The following is a 24870-nucleotide window of genomic DNA, read 5'->3' on the forward strand; positions in this document are numbered from 1 at the left end:
AGGGAGGCAAGCGCTGCTTTCCTCTGTCCTGGTACTGGGTAAAGGATTGTGCCATTTGAACAGCAAGATTGTGCAAACGATGTTGGTTTAAGAGATGTGTCCTTGAATATTATCTGAACACGGACTTACGCAGGTAATCAGAAATTATCTCTTGCAAAATAGTATGTTAAGAATGACATACCGAGAAGCTGGGGGTCAGGTTTGTTCGGTTTATGGTCGTATGTAGCTCAGCAAAGTGAGCATGTGATAATTTTCAACCACCACACGAAGATGCTAGAAAACCTTTCCACATACTGCCTGGTCTTCTTAAAAGGATGAAGTCACGTATATTACGGAGGGCTAATGGGACCTTGCGTATGTCGGGCAACAGTCACACTGGGAACACGAGGGGGATACGAAACCACACACCCACTCAGTCACCTTTCACCTCCCTTCAATAATTCAGACATTAAGTGTTATTATGATCACATAAGAACGCCCATTGTTGTCACAAGGCTGATGCTTAACTGCATTGTGTTCACACTATTCATTGACATTTGTCTTCATCAAACTGACCAACACAGGATGTGGAGGCCCACTCGAGAGCGTCGTCTGATTCTGTGGAACATGGTGTTACATTGAGTCTGACCAGGTGAGTTGGTGTAGGTGCCGACTGCCACTGCTCACACATGTTCGTTGCGGAGTTCAGAAAGCTGCCAGCGACACACTGAACTGAAACATTGTGTCAACAGTGAACATGTTAATGTCATGGCAGTAACAAATCGAAGCAAATCAATGAAAATATAAATTAATATTTCTAGACTGAAACTCCAATTAATCGGCTACTAACAAATGTGACCCTCCACAACGAAATGAGTCTTAAGTCGCGCGGAACAGTTTTGTGCTAGAGGCCCCGAAAGGTGATAGAGGTCAGTTTTGTGCAGTTTGACTTTTCTTTACAAATGGATTCCTTGGTTATCAGGAAAATACACTGCTATGCTAAAATAAAAGTTAGATATTTAAGAGACTTTAAATACGTTTTAATCGAGGCACCCTACTGCGATCCGTACTGCTTTCAGACGAAATTCAAACGCTGTTCCGATACTGTTTCCCTGTCATAACCCCTTCGTGCTACACCTTGCCAGAAAGCGCGGAGTCAGTGTATTCAGACTTCTTTAAAAGAAATATTCAAATATTAACCGATCAAAAGATTTGTCTGCAAAAGTTTAGGAGTCAACAAATCTGGTCGGCCATCTTGACGCTAATCTTTGAACTCGCTTTTCTCGAAATGGCCGCCACCATACTGTCACACTTAAAACGTTTATAACTCACTCAATTTAAGGACTAGTAGAACAACATTTATATCAAAAGAAAGTCATAACCTGTACTTTTTAAAAATATGCAAATTGGCAATTCTCCAATTTCCGACTTAAGACTCAGTTCGTCATGGAGGGTCACAGATAGTCTTGAGTTAACGTGTCTTTCTTGTAGAGATAGCCCTGTGATCTGGGGTACCCGTCTTTGCACGTGTGTTCACAATGGGGTCATGTAACTGTATAAAGCGTATTCACCTCGCCTTCTCAAGGGACAATTCACAAATTTAATTAATGTTATTATAATGTTTATGGGGTTTACGTAAAGGTGCATTTGTACGGGTGCATGCACTAACGTGTACCTTGTGTGAAGCATAAATGATATACATGGGGTACCCTCAATACAATATTTAACATCTTTCAAACAATATTTAATAGAGAAAAAGTAAAAAAGGAGAGAGAGTAAGAAATACACAAGTGCACTCTTATCTGGCAACATTTACTCACCACACCCAGCACCGAATCGCCCATAACCTTGACTACATGTCGTCTGTGTGGTGACCGTTACTTCATCCCTAATCAAAACTGAATTCGCCACAAACTGCAGAGGAACCAAAACAACAATTTTCTACATTAAACATCTCTTTCCATTTCGACATTATCTGACCAGAGATAAAGGAGAAACAAAGCATTTTTTGCGCTTGAGTTTGTACCTTCTTTGTAATATATGTTAAAGGGATACTAAAGGGTAGTGATAAGGCTGTGGCGACAGTCAAACGTTTCAAAAATAGATTTAGTTAGAATTACAGAGCACGAGAGCGATACAGGAGAAATAAAGGATTCGTTTCTCACTTAATTACCACTTAATAGCACTATTTCGGTTGCCGATGTTTATAAAAATCGAAAAAATCCAGCGAAATCGACCCTTGTGTCCTTTCCGCCGAGTAGCTACGATAGCTTCCCGAGATGAGTCAAGCAGACGAGTCTTTTGTGACGTCACAAACGACAGGAAGTGTCTGTGGTTTCATTGCTAGGATAGTGATCGGTGGTATCTCTCTTAGTTGGATTTGTGATCTCAAGTCATTACTATCGAGATGGCCAATAATGTTCAATTTTACTAATTTTGAACCACTTGCATCAGCTCACAAATCGACTGCACATCCTCGGAGGACGAGGAAAATGTTTGCAGCAGTCGAAGCACAAAGCAGGTACGTAGGACCAGAAGATCTGTAGGGACAGATCTCTGGAGGACTATAGAAGTAAGTCATATTGTGTGCACGGGAACAGAAGTGAAAGCATGCTTTACCTTCAAGCACTTTAAATAAACATAATGCACTCAAACTCTTTACACTGGGCATTGTTTGTTGACGAATTCACTTCGTAGTGTATTTAAAAAATAAAAATTACATTTGGTATGCTAATTATTTCCTCACACACACCGGAATATTCCACAATTGTATATGATAATTTGGGTTTTAAGTGAACTTCCTAAGGATGTTTAAAAAAAAATTAATAGTGGAAATATCTGTATTTAAATATTTTAAACAGAACTTTAATATAATACTATTTGCAGCCTTTTTTGGGGGATATAGTTTGAATAAATTACACTAATGACTTATTTTTATAACAGATGGATAGAATTCAAGCAGAGACGTTGCTTTTATATGTTATTATGGCCTGTGCTTTTTAACTATATGGTTTGTTGTTTAAATGTGTATTTACATAGATTCATTTATCACAGTTCAGACTGGTGCATTTGTGAGCATTGTGAGGAATGGCCACAACAAATGTTGAAGCATAAAAAAATGTAGAGTAAAAGCTTAAAAGTGAATGTTCAAGAAAATGTTCCCTATACATCATGAAAATTGTTACATTTATCCAAATCCAGTTATTGGACACACTTCATATCAGATGCACATGTATCTGACATGAATTGTAAAATAAAATCTTTCCCTTTGTTAACATTAATTTCTTTATTTGTTCCAAACTCAGGTATGGGACACACTTATCTTTATGTCCAAAACACATCTTGCATGCATCTGGCATTTTTATTTTACAAACATCATTTCTGAAATACTTGGTGCTGAATTTACCTTATTCTTTATTTTCTTACAAACTAATAACAATGCAAGGAAAACTGTGTGAGAACTGATTTTTCTTTCACATAATATACAGACATGTGGCTTAATCTCTTTTATTTCCTCAAGTTCCACTGCATGTGAATTTTTTCATTTGATTGCTCTGTAAGCATTTAAAAACAGTTTCAACAATGTATTTTGTCATAATTTTCTTAATTCTTGCCGACAGTTTGGATTCCAATAAACCAAGTGGGACCAATTTGAGACACATGTGTGTTTGTGTACTTGTCAAACGTTGAACATTTAGGAAGCCTAAAAGAGTGTGGCTGTGATGTCCAGGAGTAATGATGGCCACAGGAGCTGTCTTGGCATATGGTTATAAATTTGACTTCTATGTGACACTCATCTATAGTTGTGATAGAGGGGTTGCTACACTGCCTGCAGACACTCAGCAGCTCCTCCGACTTCTTTTCGTGAATGATAAATTTTCTTTCCAGGAAGGGATTTGTGCCAGTTCATCTTTCTGAGAATTCCTAGAGACAAATATCGAGACTAAAATCATAGTTAAAACCATAAATCATTTTTATAGCTAAATATCAGCTTAAATTCTTGTGCTAGCATGTTTCTGATATAAACTATCAAGTACTGACTGTTTGTTAGTAATGCAATATAAATTTTGTTTACTGGTGCTCCTCGACTGCTGAATTATTCCACTCTGAGGTGTCATTTTCATTTTCTGACTCCCCATATCAATATCAGGATCACACCTAGCAGACATTTATAGACACAATTTCCTTCTTTTTCATTTCATTATGAAAAAATTTATCCACATAAAATTTTACAAAGCCATATAAAATTATTTTTTTATCTAAGTGTTTAAAACTGCACATATTTTGGCTTGAATATCCTTATAAGAAGAAAATATCTGGACAGTTGTGGAATTCATGCCAATTTTAGATAAAAGAGATGTGTAATAGAGAAAAGAACTAAAAAGTGGCCATTACTTTCAGGATTGGAGCTGAGATCTGGGTCTGGACCTCTTTATTTAAGCACAGTTGAACTGTTTGTTGTGACTGACTTGTTATAGTCTGAACATTAAAGTTTTATAAAGTAATCATTCCACAAAACATTAAAACAATAATAAACATGTATGATATACCATGTGATCAAGCTATTATTATTTTTAATTCTTTACAGTATCAACATAAAACACAATCATTAATATTACTCTAATTTTCAAATGTTGAAATATCAATTCTAACTTCCGCAGTGTACTGCACATAGATTTCACTACTATTGTTGATAAGCTCATTATGTAGGAAATACCTTTCACATGAATTTCATTGTTTTTAGATTTCATAAACAAATAGGCTGTCTTTTCAAAATATGAATTTAAAAATATTTCATTTAAAAAGCAAACAATGATTTTTAAAAAAATAATGTAACAAGTGACAGGATTTCAACAATCATTTCTTTTATACTTTCAGTTTGATGCTGACATTTTTCATTTATTATGCATGTACTATGAATTTTTACCTATTGAAACACGCTTATTATAAGTACCACATAACACGTTTATTGTTTTATAGATATATACAGTCTTTGATATATGTATATTGTAATGTTATCTACCAATAATGAAAAGTGCATTTTGTAAACACAGTAACCGTACATAGCACTGACACTGACCTGTTTATGCTGTAGTCGTTTGGCAAGTGAAACTCGTCTGTCAGATAGATCCTTCATTCTTTTTCGAGAAATTTCATTGTGTTGAAAAATGGTCGGATTGCATCTGGCAGAAGCTGTGCCTTGAAGGCCAAATCTAACTGTTCGGACATTTCGGGTCCGGCTAGTAAAGCACTGATCGTCAACAAAATGCTTGCACAACACCTCGACCTCTCTGGGCTCCCAAACGTGTGGCATCGAGCCTTGTTATTGTATGACACACTCTTTTTGTAAGGCTCGATCTGTCTTTCGGAAAATGATGACAATGTCGAATCTTTTCCCATTTTTTCGTGGCAATCGGATGCAGGCATGGTTCGGTCTCACATGTAAACAATCCTACTGAAACGTCATAAGGTCACGTGACCGAGAACGAGAGTTCGTCGAAGCAGACGAAAGAGTCCGTGTAATTTCTCTTCTTAAACGCAACATTCTACTACAAACCTTCAACTTTTTTTCACATGAACAGACATGAAAATAGACGAGATTCAAATTGATCCTACTATTTACGAGTTTCTAAGCAGTTTAATTTTCCCTTTAGTATCCCTTTAAGAAATAAGATTTAAAAGTAAAATAGAAATCTTACACTGATGACGAACGTGTCCTGCTCGATGGCAGACACTTTGAGGAGTTCTGTGACAGTGTATGTGACATTACCAGAAGTCAGTCGAACCCTGGAGAAGAACACAAGAATGAGACAGGAACAAAGCTGGTGTGTGGAGTTAAACATTTTTCGTTCAAGTAGAAGGACAGAAAAGAAAAAGAATTTTTGAGCATGTTTTCATATGATTGAATCTGTTTTTCAATAATGCTCTCATTTTTTTGCATGTCTTCTCAGGTATTATTTCACTGCTTTAATAATAACATCTTCTTGTTTTCTATTTTAGAAAGTCAAGTTTCTTCAGCAGTTGTGATTTTCCTAATATTGGATTGCTTTCCTTCAACCAAGTCGGCGAGAAAAAGTTTCTTTTTCCTGGACTGAATAGGCGATGTTTTGTCTGTGGCGCAGATGGCCATGGAATATGTTCAAAACCGATGTTTTTGGAATCACAAACGTGACTAAAAATCGCTTGACACTGATTGAGGCTTTATCTTGAGAGCTTGTTTGACTTCAACATTATTTTGATTGTTAGTCAAAGTTGAAGGGGGTCAGTGACATCGAAATTGCCAGTACTAGAAACACCAGTGAAAGTTCGTAAAACACTGCTCCTTTATTTCCAAGAAATTATCAAGTTCATAAAAAGCCTGATGTGGTATATCCAAGCGGAAAGTATTTGCTTTTTGTTTTTTGAAAAGAAAAATCCCCCAATACTTCTTTAACATTTCATTTCTGTTCTGTAGCATAAAGGATTGATTTTGATGACACTAAGATTCAACACGTATGCATTATAAGCCACACAAAAAGTCTGAAGTACGAAGTCTTCAAACTTTAAGACCCTCCAAAGCAGTAAGAGTGATGGCCTGACACCTTTTATTCACGGGTCTACCTCCTCTATTCCCCTTTAACATGGAAAGAGCTTTCTCGTCGGCGTATTGACAGATTAGAAACAACAATGTAGCAAACTGATAAAATAAATTCAAAATACTGTAACAAACTCAGGGAATAAAAACAATTAAAACAAACTGATTTAACAAATATACTTTTAGAAACTGGCAAAACTTAATGGAGGTAGGAAAAAACTATTGTAGCAAACTATGTATTAAAATATTGTATAAAATAACATTATGTCCAACAGTTTATAAAGCTCAGCGAAAACTTTTTGTCGTTAGGAACCTTCATTGTATATACTCATAAAGCAATCTCACGAAAAATAAAGCATGAAGGAAGAAAGTGAGGCTCACGGTAAGTCATGGAAGATCAGACTGGCCGTTGCGGTGTAACTGTTACAAACTACATTGACATTCACCGAGTCACAGCTACTGTTGGTACACAGTCTCGGCCAAGTACCGGCCAAGGTCTTCACTTTGTTCTGAAGATTGCTTTTCATGGATGTTGACTCACTGGCACCACAGGACACGCCCAGCTGATACTTCAGGGACAAGGTCGCCAGCACTTGAGCATCCACAATGTCTACAAGGAAAATAAAGTCAAGATAAAACCAGTTTTGTTTGTTCATTGGCGCAAGACAACCCCTCAGATTCCTATTGGTGGGACTTGTAGAAGTTGCTAGCTACCAAAATATATTTCCAGCCATACCTTCCTCGGTTTAAGCACAAACACGTGTAAAATTATTTTTCTTAATTAAAATCTGCTTTAACGTGCTTATATTACTTTCACAAACTGAGAATGTTTTATAAAAGAACTCAAATAAGCAAGTATGAAGTGTTTGGCTCGGAAAGTAGGATGGTGTACAAAGGTCATTTGCTCACCACTACAGGGTTGTGCTGGGGGCAGGGTGTAAAGGTCACAGGTTGTAGGAGCCCAGTTGCCGCACGTCAGGACTTGGGCGTGAACGGCATGACGCTAGAGTTCACCGGGCACGTCACGCTCTCACCAAAACGAAGGTTGTGCAGCACAAGAGGTCAAAGTTGAATCACCAGAGTCAGCCTCCCCAGAGTTGCACACATGACCCTCACCTGTACAGAGGATGTTAGAGGGGTTATGCGAGTCAAGAAGCTGCGATCACTATAAAGAAACAATCGTTACCATCCACGCTGATGCCATCAATTTGAAAGAGTAGATGCTAGAAATCCAAGAAACTGTTTTCCACACTGCTGCTTGTTAAAAGAGTGGTATAACTACAACACATCACATAGCTAATTGAAGATGGAAACTGCGTAACGTCAACTCACGTTGCACGTAGACGTTAAAGCGACACATGGCGACGTTGCCCGCCGTGTCTCTGGATGCGTACACCACGTGGTAGGCGCCGAAGGTCAGCAGTGTTCCTGCAGGTCATCAAGAGAGTCACAGACTGTATCGCGATGTTGAGACAAGACTTGATGTACGTGCTACTGTGCCTCATCTCCCCACTGCACTCACAAACTACAGTACCCAGCCTGCCTCATCTCTCTACATACACTCACAAACTACAGTACCCAGCCTGCCTCATCTCCACACATACACTCAGACGCTGCTGCATCCCATGTATTCCAGCCATTCACATCCACGACATACTTATGCACCCCGATGTACCCACATACAAATGACGTAATGTACCCCATCTCAGTAATGTATCCCATGTATATCAGTCTCTAGAGCCCTGTACAAACCATTTACACAGGCAAAGTAACATTTGCATAACTGTAGAGTGTTGACAGTCGCTGAAACAAGTCAATGCCTGACAACGACAGAAAGGGAGAGAAGCGAGAGTATGGCTGCTTCCTGTAGCAGTAGTGAATATTTGTATCCACACTCAATGAACTTCTGTCGATACAGTGTTCCCTCGTTTATCGCGGGGGATAGGTGCTATGATCAGCCGCGATAAACGAATTTCCGCGAAATAGGGACATACATGCAATAATAATATATACATGTAAAACAATATCATGTGAGTGTAAAGTAATATAGTAATCATGGTATTAATACAGTACAATAACAAATTAGTGTAAAAAAATTATAACTGTACTCAAAGAAACCCAAAAAAACTGATGCTAACTGGCTGCGAGATGGGAGATAACAATCATGGCTCGTCGCTTACGCATAGCAATGGATTTCTCATACACAATTATTTCTTTCTTTCTACAAAATAACCATGGTATTTTAATAGAAATACAAATATAACTACATTTTTCATCTTTTTCCTGTTGAAGTATCTATGGTATTTTGTAGAACGATAATTCCCAGCACGAAAATATCGATGGATACTTCACTCGAGAAAAACCGCGAAGTAGTGAATCCGCGATAGATGAACCGCGAAGTAGCGAGGGAATACTGTATATTCTAACAGTATCGTGCCGGATGACGGTTTCCCAGTCCAGTTAACTTAAGTAGCTCTTTGCCTATTTAAAAAATGAGTTGATCACAGGCATATAAGACACGGACACTCACCATTCATGTTAGTAAACACCGGATAATCCCCAGGGAAGATCGTTTTCGTGCTAATGTGGTCAAATAACTGTATTTGACGGTAGGTGGGAATTTTCAGGTCTGTAGTGGAACAGTTTGTAACAGGCGGCGATTTGACTGCTCGTGAGAAGGATACAGGACATACAGACTTAGTGTCACATGGCTATAAACATTTCTCTCTATATATATACACACACACATAGGTGTGTGTCTGAACAAGAAGTCTTTTGTTATACTAGAGGCGACAACAAAATGATGTAGGGGAAGAAAGTATAAAAATTTCAGCTGTACATTATTATGTGCATTTTTAAATTTCATTATTCGTGATGCTGTCAATAGAAGTATGCCACATATCAAATAATATGTGGCGTCAGCGAAAATAAATTTCATCGCACTTTATTTTTATACGGTTAGCAACATTTTGAGTGAGGAGGTAAACAAATATATTTAAGACCTGAAACATTTTTATAAAGTTATTAAATGAAGAATATTACCTTAAATACTAAAAATAAAAAAAAGATTTTTCTGTGTTTACAAAAACAGCGAAAAAAATATATTCAGCATGCAGCGTGCAGGTACCTGTGTCATTGGCACACTCGTTGCCATAGTTTCTCATCTGACACATGGCTTTGTCTCGCTTCACGGTGCTGGGGGAGATAACCTTGACCCAGGAGTTGAACTGATACTCTGCCCAGCGATAGGCTGGTGCCAGGGATGAGGGGGCAGCATCACTGTTGGCGTACAAAGCCAGCGCTGCCTGACTGGTCAGAGTGCCGTTCCACACGTTGAGTTGCGAGATGTAGCCAACAAAGTCCTCGCCGATGTAGGGGTACAACAGGCTGTCAACACAAGTTTGTGAAACATCAGCCATCAGCAACTGCGCAAAATTAGTACAAAACTGTCCAACGGAACGACCTGAGAGATGTAAATGGCTATTGCCCCTTCCAAAATGACAAATGTAAGATGTAACCAGGGTACCACCTTCCTAAGGAGGGGAAATAACCGTTGGGAATTCCACTGCGCTTGGCAGTCCACACTGTCGATGTAGATCTTGTATTGGCCTGTCACACTCCACGTGATCGCACAAAAGGTCCATTTGTGTTCTGCAGACAGTGACTGTGGACTTCCGTTATATTCTGTAAAGTTTACAGCAAATGTACCCCCGAAGGTGACTCCAGACTGTGAGACGAGGAGCACCCGGTCCATCCTGTCACTGAAAGTAACATAAAACATGTATTGTGATGACATGATTGATATCGTTCCACACTGGTAAAAACCATCGTATTTCATAATGTAGTTTATCCTTACATCACTGAAACGCATACATCCAAATTTCAGTCTACAGAACACGTAGTAAAGTACATGATTTATAAACCAGAAAATGGAAAACAGTATTGTCCACAATGCCGGAAAAGCTAGAAGTGTTGGTTAAGGAGCCTCGTAGCCCTGTAAAGTCAAAAGCTCAATGCATAATAGCAAAACAGCTGTACTGTGCAAAATACAAACTAGCTGAGATGCCCCATAGGCTTCTGTTGGTAAGGAAAAAGTATGGTTTGCCACAAGGCAATATTCTGTTGAGGTTTTATTGCTAATAGTTGAGTGCATAGTCTGTAATAAAAAGACTACAGTGTTATTTGCTATTCGCAAATGATCATGCACCAAAAAAAAAAAAACGTACCTGATAAGTCGTACTGGGAAGGAACTCGAATCGTCAAGGAAAGAGATCCAGAAGGTGAGACTTAAAGCTTGTCCTGTGACTGTGAATGGCTGCAGAGCCCGGACCGCAGTGTTGGACCGTCTGGTGAAGTAGATGTCGAAGTCACTGGACGTGTCTGTAGGATAAATGACTATGTCAAGACCGCATTGAGAACAATAATGAAAGAAATAATGACTGTTTCAAGAACCCAGTCAGTACCATCACGCATCTGATTGACCTTTCGACCTGACAAATCCAGCCAGCAAACCATCCATGAGTTTCTTCTAAAGTGCACAGTTGACCATTGATCTGTGACTCTCAGAGATGGTTGATAATAAAAAAGTACACTCTATGACTGTTCAAGGTTCTTTCAAGATACATTTATTTCCATTTATGTTTCTTTTCAAAATACATCGGCTGTCATTGAATTAGAGTTCACTTCAGAGTTGAGATTATGAAACAAAAGCTGACTTCAGAGCTCAACATACTTTTGCACACGCCACCACCCAGAAGGTAGCCCGGATGACAAAGACACAGAGGGCCACTAGCTGTCTCCACACATTTACTTCCACTGGGACATGTCAGTGAAGCACACGAGTGGTCTGTGGTGGTACAGTTGTCAGCTGCTGAAACCAAAACAGTTTGTGTTGCTATAAAGGTGCGCGCAGCTTTTCTGACAAGAGAATGTAACATTATTCAATGTTTCTCGGTGCGCAAGTCCTTAGTTTTACTGCAACTTTCTGTGTGGTCCTTCTTTCCTTTCTACTTGTTCGTCCATCACGTCCTAAAGGTTTTTAGGCCTCATGCTAAATAAAGTTCAAATCTGTAAGGCTGTATTTCAAAATCAGCTTTTCTTTTCTTGGGGAAAAAATCGCTGCTTGAAAAGACAACCCGAGCGATGTTTCTTCTTTTAACTCGGATTTGCACAAATTTGCTGAACTGAACCATGCTTGCAGTTAAAAACATTGTTTACATGCAACAGAGTTTTCCAGTATAGGACAGTAATTTTCCTCTGCTCTTCTAGTGGCAGATGAAAATACCGATGTTTGAAGGCTTATGAAAATTAAATATAATTATATACTCATATTTTTAGGAATTATTATTTCAATATGAACACGAGCCGATTACACAGAAAAAAATGTTGCCCCTGGGTCGTCCCTTAAATTCCTTACGTGAAAAAGTATTATGGAAAAAAGGTTTAGAAAGAGAAGAAAGAAGTGTGAAGCTATCTTAAAAATAGTCTCGATATAACACGTTATAAAGTCGACGCTATTTTAACTTCTAATATAATTCTGGATGGGTGTGTGTGTGTGTGGAAGGGGGCTCTGTACTATGACATAGTAAAGAGTCTCATTTTATGTGATAAAGCTTGTCATTAGTATCTGGTCTTTCAATAAATGTCTGAAGCTGTAAATACTATTTTCAAGATCTTTACGGGAGTAGATATCTTACCTTGACATTGGCAGCTGTAGCCTACATCAGTTGTCACACACTGGCCAGTCGGACACGGATTGGGGATACAGAAATCTTTGACCAGCTGGCATGAACCTCCAATGTAGTCTGTACGACAGATTGTTAGAGTCATCACTTAAAAAATTTAACGAAACTGAAAACTACTGTTCCATATCTCTTTATGAAAAAATCGATGTGTACCGTTCAGAATATTTTTCCGTGGATCATCTTTACAAGATGCTCTCTTGGTCAGCTTAGAACTGGACACGTGACTTACTCTGAGGACAGTTGCAGGAGGCCGTTTTGTTGCGAGACTGGCATTGGTTAGGGTTGACACAAGGGCTCACTATGCTGCAGATGTTAGTGGTTTCGTTGCAAGCGTTGCCATGTGTACCTGCTTGACAGCTTTGGAAAAAACATGCTTATATAAATACCCTCGCTTAATAGTACATTTCTATCTTTTATCTACATGGCAGTGCCTGCAATGACATAAAACACGTTGATAAGTATTCATACATCAAATGGTTTCATTGTGGTGTTCAGATCTGTCACTTCCTCTGAGTAAAGCTTATTTACTCGAATCATGAGTTTAGCCAAACAGTGAAACACTTTCACCATCGACAGTCCCTCACTTCCAGGGCTGACAACCCATGTTCAAGATGTTTTGAGTGAAGAGAGATAAAAACTTTGTTGACAGGGATGCTCCCGCTCTCCACAACCCATCCCCTCTCTTTCTCTACGACTTTGTGAGTTTGTCTCTTGTTTCTTCTTCTCGACTACATCTGTCTGCTGTCTCCCAATCTCTCTCTCCCTCTTGCTTTCATATAACACTTTCTCACATTGCCTCACTGTCCACGTTTGCTCGAGGTAAGAGATGCATGCTGGTATTTCTTCTGCGTAGAGTTATTTTATCCTCTTATTAACATCTTAAAACGGAGAAAATAAACTTCAAACATAATCATTCTCCAAAGAAACGTTACCTACAAAATGAAGTTTAGTACACTCCTGGATTTGAAAAAAAGAAACTATTCCTGCCAACTTTGGTTGAAATCAGACCAACGATGTGAGTGTAATCAGATACTCGAATATCTCACTCATTTTCACACACAGGCACATGGCCACACTCTGCTGTTAGACAAAGCTGTTGAAAATAACGGTACACTTCAGAGGAAAATAATTAAATAATTAAGAACCTGCAGAAAAGCCTGTCCTGCAAGCTGTAGCACACTCCTCCATTCTGGCAAGAGTCGTTCCTACAGAAGACAGGAAGTGTGTCGCAGTTTTTCCCAGTCCATCCATCTCTGCAGGTGCAGTTGTAGTCACCAGGTGTCACGCTCTCGACGCACGCGCCGTTATGCTTACAGGGCAGACTCGCACACTCATTGATATTAGTCTGGACACCGAGAAAATTAGCTGACGTCAGTTTAAAGGCATTGAAGACATATTAGTGTCAGTTTGAACACACAGAGCGCACGTCGATACTAGTCTGAACATAAAGAAGTTTCCAGTAGTTCAAAAGTGAGTTAAAAACATGAAGCACTTGTTGACAGCAATCTAAACACACGACCTCATAGATCTTCATTTTTAAATACGCCAAACACGACTAATATTCAATTCAAATTATCGTCAGAAATATTGAAAAACGAATTCGAAGCAGAAACCCCAAACATTTTTTAAAGAATGTTTAATGATGAAATGCTGCAAAAGCTTAACAACATGCAAACGTATTCATGAAACAAAACCTTGGGTCTCTAACCTCACAGTGTACACCAGTGAAGCCAGCTTCACAAGAGCACGTGTACTGATTGACCCCATCGATACAGGTAAGTGTGTTACTCATCACACACTGGCCAGGACAGTCATTGACATTGATCTCGCATGAACGACCTGCAGAGAAGTACAATTTTAAAAATGCAGACGTCAGTCTTCTCACAACAGCCGATGAGTAGAAACAATAGAAGCAGACACACACATCGCGTGCCTACCTAAAGGGAATGATAAGGGGTTATATAAGCACTACTCAACAATACAGTGAGGAGTGGGAAGTCCTGGGTTCGCAACTCGTCTAGGGAACGCTCTCATTTATCTACATATGACAGCTGCTTAAGGTGCTTTCTGATTTGTCTTGTTACAGACTGTTGCTAGCTCTGCGTTTAAAGTCAATCTTCCCTCATACCTTCCTTCCACCGGAAAAAATGCAGTTAATTGCCAGAATCAATCCTCTCGAAAGAACCCCCGCCTTCCCCTGTCTAGCAAAATCCTTTCTATTACCACGATCATTCAGACTGTGCTAGTGGCGCAGACTCCCATGTTCTGTCACTGACTCCATTCAGTGTACTTATATCTTAGTTGAGCTTCTTAGTCTGAAGAGTAATGACATTTTCATACCGTTTTTTCATGTGTTAAATATAAAACGCTTTAATTTCAGTGATGAGAGTAAGGAAATGTATTGCTTGGAGTAAAAAGTGAAACTATGCAATAATCTGTCCTACATCATCACAACAATAATAATAAATTATTATCACATAAATTAGGACTGGTTTTATCATTAAAGTCCTTACCAGTATAGCCAGTATCGCAAACACACGTGTAGTTGTTCAGTACATCTACACACTGTCCGTGAACACACGAACTGTTGGTGCAGGACCTGACGATGTGTTGACACAGTGACCCCTCGTAACCCTGTGGACATGCGCAGTGGAACTGGCCTGGAGACACGCTCTGGCACGTGGCATTGTTCTGGCATGGCCTCCTCTCAGAGCAGACGTCAATCTCCTCACAACGGCCGCTGTTGACTGTATTTTTTAAAAAAATTACCAATAAAATGAGAAATATCGGTTGCCACAGGAACGATCGCTGAGATCAGCTTGTAATAAAATTCACAACCTTCTAGTAGCTAAACGATAACAACGAACATTTAACCGGTGCCAGTGTACTTCACGAAATACAATAGGTCTGTGTGTTTTCATTGACAAAGATATGCGAAACAGCAAACAGGAGTTTGAAAAAGTGCTTTTTCTTACTCAATGTCTTTTTTTTATTTTATATACACAAATTTAAATTTATTCCTCCATACTTTGGGGCATTAGCGATACATTCTATTTGTCATTTTTAATTTTCTGATATTTTAAAGGCCAGTTCTCGTTGTCGCCTACCATTCAGTCGGTAAGGGTAGCTACAGGCACACAGCGCTTTGGACATGTTGTAGTCGTTGTAGCAGACGCCACCGGGGCAAGGGTTACTCAGGTTACAGTAGTCTGGTGTCTGCTGACAGTGAGAGCCTTGGTAAGACTGTTGGCAGGAACAAGTGTAGTTATTGATGCCATTAGTGCACTGACCTCCGTACAGACAGCCATGAGAGTTCAACGCACACTGATCTGAAAAAATAAGGCAAAGTTTTTCTCAGAAATGTGAATAATAATTTTTAGGAAACAAAGCAAAAAAAAAAAATGTTACGCAAGTTATTTTTATATGACTTTTAAGAGTTCTTCTCGCAAGAAATGATGATTGTACTTGATAAACGTCTACAAGAAATAAAAATTGTTTATTATTAGAGCTAGTTAACTAACAGCCTTCATGCTGTTTACTTACCAATAAGTGTTTCACACGTGCTTCCAGTGTAGCCTGGCTGACACTGGCATGTGTAGCGGACGGCAGGGAAGTTTTGACAAGTGGCACCGTTTTTACAGGGACTAGAGGAACACAGGTCCTGGGGCACCGCACACCTTACAAAACATAACAGTTGTGAGGGAGGATACCAGACATCCAGTAGAACATCCAGAGATCTGATCAGCCAAACAGCTAGATATTTACCATGTTCACTTTTAGCTTCCCGCATTAAGAAACAAAAGTCGTTTCCCCGAAGAAGAATTGAGCTCTTCAAGGAGAATCTTGTTCCCAAAGTTATAAAGCGGTGTTCAGGCCCCGAGACTCTATGTTTCTTTACCCTAGAACACCTTTGCGACTGCTTTATAACTACTTCTTTATGACTAGCTAAAACATCATCCGCAAGGGATGGATATCATTTTATATCTTCGGAAACAACATGATACTCCTTGAATTTCTCCTCTTCTCCCAGAGCAACAACTTACCTTCGCTGCACATTCAAATGCCGTAGAAGGCCGACTCTTACTTTGCGTGGTCTTGACCTCAGGTAGCAAAGACCAGAAAGTCAACTTTGTGTGTAACTATGATCAGGTAATGAACATCAGAAAGTCAGCTCTTACTGTGGTCCTGTATAATTGCCGCCAGAGGGACACACACAGTCGGCGGAGTTAATCTTGTCGCGACAGAAGCTGATGTCCGAGCACGTGTTGTTCTGGCAGTTATTCTGGGAATCAACTTGACACTGGTTTCCAGTAAAACCTTCAGAGAGAGAGAAAAAAAAAGGTAATAGAACGAGTCAAATGAGGTTTTCTCAAATGCAGACGGAACGGTTAGTGGAAAAGAAGACTTGATCCTCTTGTGACTGAAAATAAATCCAGCTTTTAAAAAAAAATGGATCTGAAGTGTCATGCTAAAGACTGTTAGTTTCTGTGTAGGAGAGACTTTAATTTGCAGTAGAAACTACTGAGTAGCGAGGTGCGTGATAAAGACAACAGTCCTTGTACATGATCATGTTCGCTTTCTGAGCCAGTGCTTGGATCAGCTTGTTCATGTCTGATTTATAAGGTCTTCTGCAGTTATGACACGTGTCAGCTTAAAAGACAAGTACTGTGAAATGAGGTTCAGGAAAGCATCAACATCAGAACCAAGTCCAAAGTCTACCACGGATATGACCTCCTGAGTACACGCATATGAACGTGTGTGTGTGTGCTTAGAGAGAGAGAGACCAAACAAACATGATACATAAGTGTACAGAAATGTAGAGGAACAGACACAACCCTGACTACACAGACGAGTCTTTAAATTTACGCACAAATATACATACATTGCGCATTTTGTACAGACAGTCTGCCTCCCTTGACACCACACAGAGGGACAAAAAAGGAGAGAGAGATAGAATATAATAGAAGGAGTGCACATAAAAACAAACGAAGACTTTTCATTGCAGACAAAATTAATAAGCAATGTCTCACCTGAAGGACACGAGCAGGTGTAGTTCACGCCCTGTCTGGTGCATATACCATTGTTGTAGCAGGGACTGGAGTCACAAGGGTTGATCGGGTTTTCACAAGTCGTTCCGTAGTAGCCTGGACATGAAGTAGGGATGTTTAAATATCACAATTATCCCCTCCCCCGCGACTGGCATGGGGGAATGACCGTATATTTTTTAATAGAAAGACTAGGAAAAGATGAGAAAAAAACAAAAGTTCTAAGCACAAAAGTGGACAAGACAGCTAAGTGATATGAACAGTAATTTCTGTTTTATCAGTTCTTTTTGGCAATACGAAGATATGTTTCATTTGGTAATAAACATGTAAATTGAGGTAGCTGACATCAGAAATAGGTAAGTTTAATTGTAAGTGGCATCACGTGTCGTCCTGCCGGTGTATGAAGCAGGGGCGGCTCTAGGCTCCTGGCGGCCCTGGGGAGAGAGAATCAGTGGCCCCTTGGCCCGCCAGTGTCAATAAACCAAGTGGCGGCCCGAGATATTCTCATTACAGGAGAAGGTTATAATACAACATGTAGCTTACTGCTCCGACTCTAGAAACATTAGTAAATACAACGAACTAATTAACAAAAAAACAAACAAACAAAAAAACACAATGTTTATCAGCCACATTGCCGTCAGCTGTGTCGTTATTTTCTCTTTCTGTTTTATATTGAATGCATATTGTCGTGGAGGCCGCTTGATTTTCACAGTTTGCACGTGCCTAAGGCCGCCCCTGTATTAAGTCAGTCGTTCAGTCCGTGTGCTTACCCTCAGGGCAGGTACAGCCGGACTCGTGAAAGTAAATGACTGGTATGCCACCGTTTCCACATGCAGGAGAAGTGGGTGATACTGAGACAGAAAAACACAATTTCGGTATCAACGCTGTCAGAACTGTTCGCCACTTAGCATGAGTTCCTTTGCTCATTCACAAGCAGCCACAAAGCCGTCCATCTCATGCATTTATTATTGTCTTCTGAATTTTTTTTAAATTAATAAATATATTTCTCCATTCGAGAAACTGCGTTAGTAATCACTTAAAATTTTCATTGAATACTGTAATCATTTATAACTGCAATATTTTAGCATCGTGACACGAACAAATGTGTTTGGCTTTGCCTTAAAACTGATTGTCCTCAGATTGTCTGATTGAGCGCAGATAGCAGATATGATAGTCAGTAGATAGTAGAACTGTTATGTCGTGAGAAATAATTCAGATATTGTTCTAGATCAGTGATGCCCAACCTTTTTCGGCCTGCGGGCCATACACATTTCCGACATGCGTGTCGCGGGCCACTTCACCGCAAAAATACAAGAAAAGAGAAAAAAGAGAGCAGATACCATTTTTATTAGAAACAAGTTGTACTTACCATTAATTGTGTAGTAATTAGTGGGATATTTGAAGTTGTTTACCCGAAACCAACTTCTGAATGTCCGGCTGCATCGTAGAGACACCAAGTCGGAGCACTGAATCGAAATGTTCGTCCATCAAAAAAAAATTGAGAGACGCCCCTACGTGGGGATAAATACTTCTTCTTCCCTTTTTTTCGTTTCTTTAGGTCTTTTTTTTATTACTAACATGCCGATTTCCTGCACTGTGAGCAGAAGTTTCGCGGGCCGGATAGCACCGCGTCTAGGGCCGGATATGGCCCGCGGGCCGTAGGTTGGGCATCCCTGTTCTAGATCTTCAGAGCTGCATCATGGGATTATCATCGCATGTGCTTGTGCGTGCGTTTTCGCTTGTATAGCTACTATATATACGTGTCAGACATAGTTAATTATTATTTCTTATAAAATGCTGAACACGTGGCTGAATGATTGCTTCGGTGATTAACAGTGTGTGAATTACTACTAAGTATACCCTGTAAACATACTGCAGCTGGTAGAGGCTGACGATCCAGTGGTGTTGGTGGTAGTGTTAGCTGGACACTCCGTACACTTGGTGTAGCCTGTCGAGGTCTTGTAGTAACCCTTGGGACATGGCGAGCACGAGGTGCTGTTGACTGGGTACTGTCCTGGTGGGCAGGCTGTCGGCACACAGGGTAACTCTCATTAGAAACATGTTTTTTTCATGTGATGTCAGGAAGCAACCAACAGAAAGGATCCTAAAGACTTAAAGGTCTAGTAGGCAGCAAATTTCTTTTTATCTCATGACCTGGTAAAGCGCAGGGGGAATATTCCCTTCATGTCTAAAATACTCTTCTACAAACATTACCATACACAAAAAGGTCAAACCATAAACGTCAGGATCACACAAAAATGCATTTACAAAAGGTTCTCCCATTGTGAGATCGGGAAGCATAGGTCAAGGAGCATGTCTTAGTACAAACATCTTGTTTTGACCGTGTGCGGACGTTTTGCCGACGGACGTTTCACCGCCGGACGTTTCGGAGCCGGACGTTTTGCCGACCAGACGTTTCGCCGCTGGACGTTTCGGAGTCGGACGTTTTGCCGACCGGCGTTTCGCCGCCGGATGTTTCGCCGCATTATGTCAGAGAGAGAGAGAGAGAGCTTACTTACTTCTCAAAGAATGAAAGTAACTACTAGATTACACAATAATTCTTTATTTCAAACAAATTTTACACACAGACTTCACAGACAGTTCACTTTGATTGTCACAGATTATGCGCAACAGCTTTGAGAAAAAACATTGATACAATGGCGAGAGAAATGTGTGAGCTAACGGTTCACATGAGGAAGGATAGTGAAAGAGAGTTCACTGATACATTGATACAATGGCGAGAGAAATGTGTGAGCTAAGGGGCGTCACACACTTGACTTCGGCTAAAGGTCCGCGTGAAATGCCGAAATGAAGTGCCCCCGCGCCGAAACGTCGGCGGCGAAACGCCGGTCGGCAAAAGGTCCGACTCCGAAACGTCCGGTGGCGAAACGTCCGGTCGGCAAAACGTCCGGCTCCGAAACGTCCGGCGGCGAAACGTCCGTCGGCGAAAAGTCCGTGTACCGTTTTGACGAGTTTGTAGGTGTGTATCTCGAACATGCTCATTGCAGTATTTTTTTTTCTATGAAATGATTGAAGGTTGTAAAAAGGTTGGTATTACCTTTACACTGTGCAGACGACGAGGCGCCCCTTGTGCCGAACGTGGTGGAGCTACTGGGGCAGGCCGTGCAGTTCGCGGTGTAGGACGTGTTGAGGTAGGTGTCAACAGGACAGGCATAGCAGGGTGAGCGGTTTGCAACTATTCCTTGCCCGTTTGCAAAACCCAGGGGGCAGGACTCTGCAGCCAGAAGCAAATTACATGAATCGAAAGAAGACCTATGGCTTGGTAGGATGTTTGGTAGCAATTTAGATTAAATTTAGTGTTAACCTAAAAATAATGCAGATTTATTTTGTGAAAAAAAGTCAGTCGTTTGAAAAAATTTAAATCCTTGCAGATACCATGGCCTCGAGGTTTTCAAAAGCAAATTAACGAAAAACAAACCCCTAACGAAAAGCAAGAGATTAAACAGCCGAAGTACAATCCTTTCAACAGGAACAAGAACAAGAACAACAAGAACAACAAGAACAACAAGAACAACAACAACAACAACAACAACAACAACAACAGCAGCAGCACCAGCGATACCAAAAATTATTTGTCATACACAGGAGTGAAGGACTCACCTACGCACTGACTAGCAGACACTCTTGGTGAAGAACTAAAGTTGCCAGCACAAGTCTTGCACTCAGTCTGTCCAGTCTGGTTTTGGTATTGGCCAGAGGGACATTCGATACACTGGTTCCCATTCTCCATGTAGCCAGGCTCACATTGCACTAAACCGAATCAAATGACAGTACATTTAGATTAACAACATGTGGACATTAACATTTATGATATTCCTGATAAGCAAATACCACCCATGCTTCACAAAAATGTTAGGTTTTAAACCATCGTAAATTTATATTCCACAGTAGGATTTGATAGTTTACACTAGAACTGTAACACATGGGTTCCCACCGTGTAACCTGTACCTTTAAACCCCACACTGAGTCTGACACAGAGATGCTGTTATGGGATTTCCCGTAGTAACCCTGGATATTCCTCAGTCTGTCTTCGCCCTTGACTGTCCACTTAGGTAAAGGTGAAGGAGGCCGAGATGAATAAACTGAGCTGCTTTATTCACCTCCACACACGCAAAGTCTACGAAGCTGAGCGTTTGAAGAGGTGCTTTAATGCGTTTGTGCACTTGCCTACAGGACGAGCATTGTCACTTTACAAGCGAAATTTTTTTTACTAATCGTGCATTCGTAGTCCGAATGTCACCACACACAGTACATAGAAAATAAAAGGCAATGATAAACTGCAATTGCCTGCTGGTCATAGAGACAACGGTGTCTAGGACATGTGGAGGGCGGAGCGCAACTTCTGTAATAAGTCAGCTACCCATTCCTGTTAAACAGATATCGGATGGGCAAGGGAAGCTTTCAAACTGAAGGGCTAAACTGGCTTCGAACCAGCGAGCCGTGCTTCTTCAGGGGCACCGACTACCAGGCTACACAGTCACGTCAGTGTGGAATATACATCAATCAAATTCTTAGTAAATTAGTCTGTCAAACAAGGAATTTTCTTTTGCACAAATGAAAATGTATTATTTGGATATGATTATATCAAAATAGCACAGACATATCTACAAACTAATGTACCTACAACATGTTATTGGCGTATCTGTACCTCAAGTGAATGAACCGATTGTTAGTGAATTTAAAACACGAGTCCATACCACAGAACTGTTGTGAGTTCACAAGTTGGAGAGTGGTTCCTCGTGGACACACGTAACCGTTACTAGTGACGTTTCTGCTGTCTGGAGTAAACGTCACAGTACCTGTCTGTCCGACGCAGCTCGTAGTTTGGATCTTGAAGAATGCTTTTGCGACTGTTGAATTTAGGTTGCTAAGGATACTTTGGCAGTAGTCATAGTCGACTGAAGAAATGGATGTCAAGTTTGTAACCGTCAATTCCAGGACAAGATTCGTCTGCGGCACACACACACACATATATATAGGACATAGTTCGTGAACGAAACACGTATCCGAAGAAGAGATAGAAGGGCAAAAGTAATTACTTAAAATACAGTTTCATTAAAATAAAGATACAATTTCAGGCATGCCCTTTTACTGACAAGGAGACGGAACATGGAAAAGAAGAAGACAAGAAAAAAGTGAGTCTTTAGAGGAATCGGGAGACTCATAGCTTCACTCCAAACGACAGTAGAACTAGAAATGCGATCTCACTACACTTATGAGAATATCGGGCTCCACCTATGTCTCACCGCATTATTGTCCAAACTAAATACAGAAGCATTAAAGGTGATGAGAGAAAAGGGGTCTCCATCGATTGGACATGGCGCGTTCCTTGTAGGTATCGCAGCTACAAGCTCTTCCGCGGACTGATTCAGACAAGACGAGATGCTGCCAGTTCCATCCCAGGTGTAGTTGATCGCAACCATGTAGATGTACCGAGGCACAACCGTTGCTGCAGTAACACAGAACCACAATTATCAGACATTACTGGCAAAGTCATACCTTCTTAGTGAGCAGAACTTATTCGTATTATCAAGACATGTATCCAGCCATGTTTAGAGATGGCTAGTGATGTGACTTTTCTTTAGATGTAGTAAAGACTGTAGTCACAAAGTCAATACTTCTTCCATGTTAGTTTTTAATTTTCAACAATACATTTTTTTGGAGGAAAGAAGACTGTTAAATTTATGTTGAAAAATACAGATGTAACGTATCAGTGCAGACAAAGTCTCAATAAACAGTTAGCATGAAAAGCTATCATGAAGATTAAAGGACTGAATACTCACGAGTACAAGACCTGGCAGGAAGTGTCGGAGACCACTCATTCTGACCGGAGCAGGAGTAGGTCTTGGTAGTGCTGCCATCTTGAAACGCCATACCAGCGCCGCAGGTGACAGTACAGGTAAGACTGCCACCTGCCTGTGACGTGCACTGCTTTGTGGCGCCACCTGGGGTGAGGTAGTCGCTCAGACACGCAGTCGCTGCAATGAACAAAATATGACAAGTGAAATGTTTTCACAGGTAGTAGCTTGTCACGTGATGGGAAATTAAAGTTGTCATACCTTATTTGATATTTTTATTTACATTTTCAAAGATACAATATCAAGTGTCTTTCACGTGAATATTTTTTTTTTGAGTTATTTTAACTTGGTCATAAAATTCTTCATCTTTTGCTTTTTTTATTGCTTTAGTTATTCTTGCTGTTGTTCTTCTTCATTGTCGACTACGTTATAATAACCTCCTCTTAGTATTTAAACATTATAGATACAGAAATTACGTAACTACCACTACATCACAGATACAGAGAGTGGAGATTTACCATCACATCACAAATACAGAAATTATTGTCAAACCATCGAAGATATAAATATCAGGGAATTAGCATCATATCACAGGAACAGAAATCAGGTAGCTATCATCATGTCACAGATAGGGTCCTTAGACTTAGAGCCAGTATCTAAAGCATCTAAAGCAGACCCCTTGTCATCACTCACGTCTGATGTCCACAATGAAGGCACACTGTCGCTCAAATCCATAGCCGTCGATAGTGGTCACGTGATAAGGGGCAACTCCCACTGTTGTAGGCCCCACCTGCACCACCCTGTCGGGATAGAAGGTCAGGTTAGCCCCGGTGATGTTACCCTCTGTCTGGAGGTCTACAGTGTAGGATGTGTTGCTATTGACGTTAAACTGCAGGTAGTCTGGACATGTCAAGTCAGGAGAGACGGTGTCTGGAAAATATCAAAATATATGTTCAAATCACTATTTTTACTTTTGTACGCTATTTTTCTTAGATATATTTTGCATTATAAAGAAAATCCGTAAAAAATTTATGATGGAAATAATCGCAAGCCTTTGAAAATGTCGGCAATATCAATGAAGTGAGAAATATTTCAACTCCTACAGAAAATTCTCTCAGTGCAGAAGAAAAGAGAATTCAGGTGACGACAGGAAAGCACAATTACGAGAGGAGAATAGACTTCATACCCCTGACGATGATGGCCACTTGGCAGGTGGCGGTGTTGCCTGTGACGTCACTAGCCGTGAAGTTAACGTTGAAGGACTGTGATAGCGGCATGTCCAGCCGGAAGCCGGGAGGAGAGACCTTGAGGGGGAGCACGAGCCCCGAGTTGTCGGTTGCAGACGGCATGGGGAATGCAGCGGAGGTATAAATGTTACGGTAGATAACCTCAGATGGACAGTTCGAGAAGACCGGTCGCTCAATGTCTACGTTCGCCGCCCATGAGTAAATGGATAATTAAAATTATTCACAGAAAAAAATCTTCTAATAATTTTGCTTTGTTAAAGTTGAACTGCATTAAGCAGCTTTATTTCTTGTAGTATCTTGCAATAAAATTTATTAAAGCATGCAGGAAATGAGAGAGAGAGAAGGAGCATGTGTGTGCACTACTGTAATAATAGTTCCCACATCTACACAGAAGATAAAAAGACAACACTCATTTTCCAAACGGAATTCACGAAAAGCCTAACTGCCATGAAACCTCTACCG

The 24870-nt window shown here is 40.3% G+C and overlaps 1 protein-coding gene across 1 annotated transcript in view; it reads right to left on the reverse strand.

The window, feature by feature from the left end:
• LOC112560514 overlaps positions 1-24870 on the reverse strand; it is a 69459-nt gene that overhangs the window by 28431 nt on the left and 16158 nt on the right. Inside the window, exons 23-33 of the mRNA XM_025232426.1 lie at positions 24348-24587; positions 23855-24091; positions 23147-23341; positions 22610-22812; positions 22163-22313; positions 20964-21113; positions 20401-20577; positions 19216-19368; positions 18113-18193; positions 17328-17441; positions 16476-16614 (exon numbers count right to left, since the gene is read on the reverse strand). Of these exons, the coding sequence (XP_025088211.1) occupies positions 16476-16614; positions 17328-17441; positions 18113-18193; positions 19216-19368; positions 20401-20577; positions 20964-21113; positions 22163-22313; positions 22610-22812; positions 23147-23341; positions 23855-24091; positions 24348-24587 (1840 nt within the window). The remainder of the gene's footprint in view (positions 1-16475; positions 16615-17327; positions 17442-18112; positions 18194-19215; positions 19369-20400; positions 20578-20963; positions 21114-22162; positions 22314-22609; positions 22813-23146; positions 23342-23854; positions 24092-24347; positions 24588-24870) is intronic.

This window comes from Pomacea canaliculata, linkage group LG1 (assembly GCF_003073045.1).
Source record: "Pomacea canaliculata isolate SZHN2017 linkage group LG1, ASM307304v1, whole genome shotgun sequence".
NCBI classification, from domain to species: Eukaryota; Metazoa; Mollusca; class Gastropoda; order Architaenioglossa; family Ampullariidae; genus Pomacea; species Pomacea canaliculata.